This window comes from Rhodnius prolixus, unplaced genomic scaffold, assembly GCF_049639745.1.
Source record: "Rhodnius prolixus isolate KJV_2025 unplaced genomic scaffold, Rpr scaffold_7, whole genome shotgun sequence".
Taxonomy (NCBI): domain Eukaryota; kingdom Metazoa; phylum Arthropoda; class Insecta; order Hemiptera; family Reduviidae; genus Rhodnius; species Rhodnius prolixus.
The window spans coordinates 28,024,544-28,031,574 of NW_027411582.1; the positions used below are offsets into that span (position 1 = coordinate 28,024,544).

The following is a 7,031-nucleotide window of genomic DNA, read 5'->3' on the forward strand; positions in this document are numbered from 1 at the left end:
ATCTACTTATTACTTCAATTATTAACCTACTTCAACTAAAATAATTAAACAATATTAAAATAGAACCCAAGTACATTAAAAAACTTTAAAGAAAAAGACATATTTAAAGAATTTAGCAAGAAAAAACATTTGCCAATCTCGCTAACGAAGAAGACATATTTATCCACAATTCTTTAAAACTTAAAGTAAACAGTAATAATAATATAGTATCATGGTGTTAACCAAAAACCTAACACAATAATAACCCAGCTACAATGCAGGTAAAAAGTGAAGAGGGTCATTGCCCTTAACTACACTAGGAATTCACGTAATTCATGGGATACAGGTGTGTAGGCTTATGCATTCAAAAATGGTAACTGAGAATAATAATGAAAAGGATATAGGTAAAATTTAAATATTAAAAAAAAAATCGACACTAACAATGGCTGAGTTCTTTGTTTAAAGCATGGCCGAGAACTCACAAGAAATTATCAGGGGAAAATAACCTAACAAAGTAAAACAATACCATTAATTATTAAAAATCATTAATAATTTAATATAAACTTTTTTTGGGTTTAAATATTTGTTCTTCAATTTTAATATAATTGAATATTAGTAAATTGTGTAGGGTTATATTTATTCCACTTCTTTCAAAAAATAAAAAGGAAGTTTTAGATACTAACACCTAAGTAGATAAAAAAAAAATGCATAATGATTAGACGAAAACAAGGAAAGCTTTTTCAAAATATGGACTACAAAAAAAGTGCCAGTTCAATTCATTTCAGGAAAAAATTTAAAAAGTACCAAGTCATGTCGTGCTAATATTATCTATTTATAACAGGAATTTGTTTAGACTTTTAAGAAACAGCAAAGCTAAAAACTTCTTTTTTTTTTTGGTTATTCGTATAAGGAAAAACTAGCCTTGCTAATTACGACTTCTGAATACCGAGATAAAACCAACATGATCTATTTAAGAAACATTTGTAACAATTAGCGAATATAACTAAAAATTTTACTTACCAATACTTGAAAATTCATCTGGGGTTCTGCCACCTGCCATAAGCCACTTACACCAATCAATTGCTTCCCACTCATCTATAGCTTTTGCTGGATTTAATAATATATCCAAAAGATCATCCAAACTTCTTCTAGGAGATGCATTTGAACAATCAGCATGTATAAAAGCCGCGGCACCTCTCTTTCCTTTTTTCATTAGTATATGACCAGGAGATGAATCCATTATGCTTTGGGATGCTTTTTGGTGATGTACTGTGATTGTCAAAAATTAAATAAACTATAAAAACTGTTTATTCCTAAGCTGGATATCCACACCTGCATCTTTGCATACAAGGTTAATTATATATATAAAAAAAAGGTCCAGGGACGACTATCGCCTTACTGGATGATCAGACAGACCAATTGATAATGTTTACACATGATTGAAATGAAATTACATTTTATAATTAAACAACGTTTTTACGTAATAATTTTTTTCCCTTCATTTATAAAATCACTTCATTTGGCAATTTAAGTTTTAATTAACCTTCGGAATGACACACTGTTGCATCTCATCACACAATTCTATACGTACAGCACTAGGCACAAATTTATTAAGACTAATGAACTCACGACTTCTGTAGATGGCATTGGACGTTTTAGTCTCAAAGCCATCTTTATCTACATCTGTATCTATGCCTTCTATATTAAGGTTTAAGACTTGTTTAATCGACTATACCTAATCTTAATCCTGTTTCGATACATCAACTGTAACTACTCGATTATTTGTTCAAAATCGATAGTAAGAATCTAAGCTTTTTACGTTTCATCTTATAATACTGAAAATAAGAACTTCATTTAACCTGCAAAATCTTACACCCTTTAAACTACCCCCTGTAAATGTATATAACATTACATATTAAATTTTTGAATTAAGCTGTATATTTTAATAACATTACTATTCATAAGTTCTCAAAACCAGTTGGTATTCTTTTTAAACTTACTTACATTTCACAAAACACATCTTCACGCTTTGGTGCAATTCCAAAAAATTTTGTCACCTATACTTCTGTCCAACCCTCGAGAACCGTTGAAATGCCGATACTTCATGCCCAAGTGAAAGATAAACAGTAGAAGCTCGAGTTGTTTTTATGATCTATTCACATGGATTTGTTCTATATACTATATATATGTATAAACTAGTCCTTTTCACTAACAACTTACCAAGATTTAAACCAATTATTTGCCCTATGTTACGACTGTAATTGAATTTTGTATTGATTGTGCGAACTGCATACATCAGTGAATAATTCTTTTATAAACGTCGAAAATTAAACAGGAAATAAAATATGTGGGATGTACATCTTATTGCAGAAGTAAATTCGCGTTAACCTAGTATTAATTGTATTGGAGAGTCAATAAGCAATTAGTTAACCTTACTGATTTTCACGAATGGCAGATTAAATGCTGATCAATGAATTAATGAGATTAATTAAAGCTTGTCCCGTTTTGAATCTTCATGCTGAAGTCATATTTCAACAAGTTGAAAAAAAAAGCCTCAAGGTGCCAAAATTTCGTCACACATCAAATTAATTAATGCAACATATAACTTTGGGTATTAGGTTTATTTATAACAAAAGTAATTTATTTTTATTAAAATTTTTAATAAAAGAGAAGCAAGACATTAAAATCTTAGCTTGTCAAAGAACCATTTGCTCTTCCCCTGTTTGTATCTGAAAAAAAAAAAAAATCATATGTATAAATATATAACCAAATTTTATTTTTTAAAATAAAGTCTTAAAAGCAGATATCTTTATGAATCATGATATTAACGTGCATGAATTACTTAGCAAGGATGTAAGTTGTTTTTTTATTTTTTTTAATTGCCAAGCCTCATATTTTTCTTATAAATTATCTGATACAAAACTTGATAAAACCGCAAAAGTCTTCATTCTAAGCTATCTTTCATGAGAGTTTAATACTAAAAAAGTTTTTCATTCAAAAAAAAGTTTGAGACAAGTGTTAACTATAAATGGATGAAATGACTATTCAGTGAACAGTAAGACACCTTCAAATTCATTTTATGAGAACGCTTATTTTTCAACATTTTGATCTTCCACGATTCTGCATAGTTTTCATATAAAAATCAATTTAGTTACGATTTCAAGAACAATTAGCAATTTTCATTCTAAGAATTATTTGATAAACCCTCTAATTATTGCACGAATGAGAGAAAAAATAGATATAGGGAAAGCTGATACAGCAGAGTACCATTACTTATTTTGTTCTTTGATGTGAATTACCACACAATCAATTTTGTCACCAACGTCAATTTCATTATTTTGCCTAATTATGACTTTCGTTATGCCTAAACACATCTTATGAAATAATAATTATGATTATTAAAACGCCCTTGGGTAACTTAGGGTCTTATAATTTTAAAACTAAGGACCCTACAGAGTTTCTTATGTATTTTAATTTTTTGTTACGTTAATCACACAACAAAAATGTAAATTTTACGAATCTATTTACATAAATAGAACAGAACTGGCATTAAATATTGCACTATTTTTTTTTTTTTTTTTTGGCGCATCAACAGCTGAGGTTATTAGCGCCCGGAGCTTTTTCCAGTACACTGCCGGCCTCCGGACAGTGTTCTCTCGTTACAGACAACACTGTCCATCACCAAACAGTGAGCTGTAAGAAGCTCCTAGGAAGAGAAAATCTAAGGGTCAGCTACTGGATTCGAACCCGGGACCTCCGCGTGGGAGTCCAGTATGCTAACCTCATAGCTAATCCCATCCCTAATATTGCACTATTGAAAAGAAATTGGTGAAACATAAACATGTACAACTTTACCGACAAGTAGAAGTACCTTCATTTTCTGGTAATTAGAACCTCCCCTTAAACGGGGATTTTCAATACAAAATAACCAACGAATATAACAATCGCAAATTGAAAGCTTTGCATTTGACAATTACTGTATACACACAACTCATTTATGAAGCATATCTGCAGTTATTTTGGGAAACACCATCGGAGATCTCTTAGTACTAAGAACAAACTTAACCAAACTAATAAACAGACAATCAGTTTAATTAAAGAAAAATTTAGCAAACAACTGACGTCTTGCAACTATCTCCGCAAAACATCAACGCACTTAAATCATTGGTTGAATACCCACTCCTTTCTCGGCCATCCTTTATTTTTCTTATGTCATAATTTAAAATAAAAATAAATTGTAAATTCCAAAATCAGTTTACCTTTCTTCAAACTTGACCCTGATCTGGAAACGAATCCTTTTTTTCTTCATGGGATCTTTAAGATCTTTCGGTGCCACTTTTTGATCTGGGATTATCTCAGGCACTGAATATCTTGTAGGCATCAAATGGTTGTAATTCATAACCTAAAATTATAATTTAAAGATAAATTATGTTAATAAAACTATTAAAGATATCTTCAAGAAGTTATTACAATATTCTATTATTTAAACTAAAAGCAATTTTCAAATTGGAAGAAAGGTTTAATTAACGTGGTTTAGTGGGACTAATATTCGTCCACTAACTTCGGATCAAATCCTCATACAGTTCTTGTGAAACTACGAAAATCTAAACTCATCCTTAACTATTTCTACTGAGCGTCCTCGATCATAGCCAAACAGATAAACGACAATAGATCATAAAACTTCATCCTAGTAACCTTAGTGAACCTAACTTACTAAACAACATAAAGTAATTGTTAATTGTAGCCCATTACTTAAAACGAATTCAATAGGACCTTTGTTTTTCTCTCTCAGTAAAGGAAATTTTTTTCTAGAACTATTTAGAAACTTAAGCTTACCTTAAGAAATGGCTTGATTTTTGACCTTTTATGAATTTTTACTTTGCTCATCCTTTTGTGAACTTTTCTAGGATACCTGTCGATACCAGCAATTAATGCATGTCCATACTGTTTTTCTTGAGTACCTTCATCATACGTCTTTAAGACGACAGCTTTTCGTCCTGCGTATCTTCCATTTAACACGAGGACTACTTTACTAGCTTTCATTATTTTCCCCATCTTGAATCTAGAAAGTGTAATAAATGATCACAGAGAGACAACGAAGAAAGATTAAGGTTACCACACCAAACCTTAATCAATAAAGTACTTTGTTTGAACCAATAAAAACAAAAATGAACAACAAAAAACGACAAATTTAGGTCTAATTATTTAAACAAATATACATCCATTTTAAATTAAGACATATTTATTTAACACTACTGGCACTAAGGATCTCCAACGCTTCTACTTAGGTTATGACAATTCAATATCAATTATGAAAAAAAAATGGAGAAGAAAGTAAATACACTGTTTAAATACAATATTTTGGTAAACTGAACTAGATGAATATGGATTAAAGAATAAAACATCAACTTACAATATGTACAAAACCGGATAAAGGTTTGTGTTCAACCTTCACGAGAATCAAACTCAGTAAAGACAATGCCTGTTAGATTCAACCTATATGATTGGGAAACTTGCTATTAAAGTTATTATATTTCTAATGTGATAGAAATGTAATAAAAATTAATTAATTCTTGAAATAGACATTTTCCAATTAAAAAAATATTTTATAGAAAAATTTATTTAGAATGCAACAAAATTAATTTTACATAATAAATATTTTATTTAATTTTAACTTTAAACGTTGAATTAACAAGAATCTTTTTTTTTCTGGTAAGGAAATTCTTTTAGTGTCACAATCCTTGAGTCAACCGATGTATGAAATTTCACTTTGGTCCTTTGGTCTTTTCAGGTTAATAGGCTAATAAAATAGAAAGCAATAATAGTATTACCCGCAGCTGTACCTTTGCATTAGTTGTTTCACTTCATATTTATTAAAGCAACTTAAAAATGTTATAAATTTTTAACTATTTAAACATTTCAAAAAACATAGTTGGATTTTGTAAATTTAAATTTCGATTTGTACAACGAGCCCTTTAAATCTAATTAAATTTTTACCTACAAGATTAATTGCGGCTTGTCTGTACATAAATCGTAGGTATCTCTAAAGTTAAGAATGTGAAAGAGAGGTATGAGTGGTGAACCAGAATGTATATGTGGATTCGCTGAACCCAAAAGGTTGCATAAATAACTCAACAGGCGTACGTGCATTGTGCAGGTGACGAGGAAGTGCCGTTAGTCTGGGGTACCGTCCTGAAGAACTGGTTCGTCTGATTCCTCTAAAGTGAATGATTATATAATTTCGTACTGTTTTAAAATCATTGATTAAAAAAGTATTCAAACTGATTTGTGTTCGTTTGCCCAGGTATGGATAGCCAAGTAATAGCAGACGGGCGTCTTCTGGATTTAGTAGATAGTGCTTGGAGATCAGATGAATTACCATACGATGATATCATGGTTCCAGCTGCTGAACTTCCTGATCCTGAAGCTGACAATGGCGATTCTCATACTACCCTGAAGGAAGCCGAATCTAAGTGGACTGACCTTGCATTATCTGGTCTTGGTGAACAACAATTTGGCTCATCTGCACAGAATGCATTTATATATTCGTGATTTGCATAAAAAATATATGTGTTCTTCATTTTATGAGTTATTTTTTTATGACTAGCTACCGAAAGTGAAGTTATAAACTATTGAAAATTTTATGTAAACAAAAATAAAAAATTGTATGCCTAACTTATGAATCATATTAAAGCTATATAAGTTTTGATTAATTTATGCTAATGAGTTAAGTTACTGACTTATGTATCACATTAAAGTTATTAAATTTTTGTTTGGTTAAAGTACGCTGCAAGAGTAAGAATTGATTTTAGCCCTTTAATTTTGTTCAGTTGAACAAAAAAATGTAAAATGGAATACTTTTTCTCGATACCTTATTCGTATACTACTAACATTTCAAAAGTGGATTATTTGGAAAAGGTTTTTGGAAAGAAATCATTTCAAAAATTAAATTAGTATGTATTTACAAACGAGCACATTGTCTACCCTTATACAACTGTCCTTCTGGACAGTTTTAATTTTGGAATGCGTCTGAAAAAACTTTCAGATAACTT

At 30.3% G+C, this 7,031-nt stretch overlaps 3 protein-coding genes across 8 annotated transcripts in view; 1 reads left to right on the plus strand and 2 right to left on the minus strand.

Moving 5' to 3' along the window:
• Positions 1 to 1,633, minus strand: part of Ubr3 (Ubr3 ubiquitin ligase) — a 55,006-nt gene extending 53,373 nt beyond the window's left edge. The window contains exon 1 of one of the 2 annotated variants that reach the window (XM_074114672.1): positions 1,000 to 1,633. In XM_074114672.1, coding sequence (XP_073970773.1) covers positions 1,000 to 1,219 — 220 coding nt within the window. In that variant the 5' untranslated portion in view covers positions 1,220 to 1,633. The remainder of the gene's footprint in view (positions 1 to 999) is intronic. The other variant, XM_074114671.1, reaches the window with a different exon arrangement.
• A 985-nt stretch (positions 1,634 to 2,618) lies between these two features.
• On the minus strand, positions 2,619 to 5,550 carry RpL27 (ribosomal protein L27). The gene is made up of 4 exons (XM_074114699.1): positions 5,393 to 5,550; positions 4,816 to 5,041; positions 4,239 to 4,381; positions 2,619 to 2,708 (listed from the first exon to the last, which is right to left on the minus strand). The coding sequence occupies exons 2-4, from the start codon at positions 5,032 to 5,034 to the stop codon at positions 2,660 to 2,662; spliced, it is 411 nt and encodes a 136-aa protein (XP_073970800.1). The 5' UTR covers positions 5,035 to 5,041; positions 5,393 to 5,550; the 3' UTR covers positions 2,619 to 2,659.
• LOC141447292 (anaphase-promoting complex subunit 13) lies at positions 2,735 to 6,764 on the plus strand. 5 transcript variants are annotated; one of them, XM_074114705.1, is made up of 3 exons: positions 5,777 to 6,012; positions 6,137 to 6,202; positions 6,284 to 6,764. In XM_074114705.1, exon 3 carries the CDS (start codon positions 6,286 to 6,288, stop codon positions 6,529 to 6,531), a length of 246 nt encoding a protein of 81 aa, XP_073970806.1. In that variant the 5' UTR covers positions 5,777 to 6,012; positions 6,137 to 6,202; positions 6,284 to 6,285; the 3' UTR covers positions 6,532 to 6,764. The 5 variants fall into 5 exon arrangements, with proteins under 5 accessions (XP_073970808.1, XP_073970806.1, XP_073970807.1 ...); XM_074114706.1 differs by having other exon boundaries at positions 6,137 to 6,182; XM_074114707.1 differs by lacking the exons at positions 5,777 to 6,012; positions 6,137 to 6,202 and adding an exon at positions 2,735 to 2,832.
• The last annotated feature ends 267 nt before the right edge of the window (positions 6,765 to 7,031 follow it).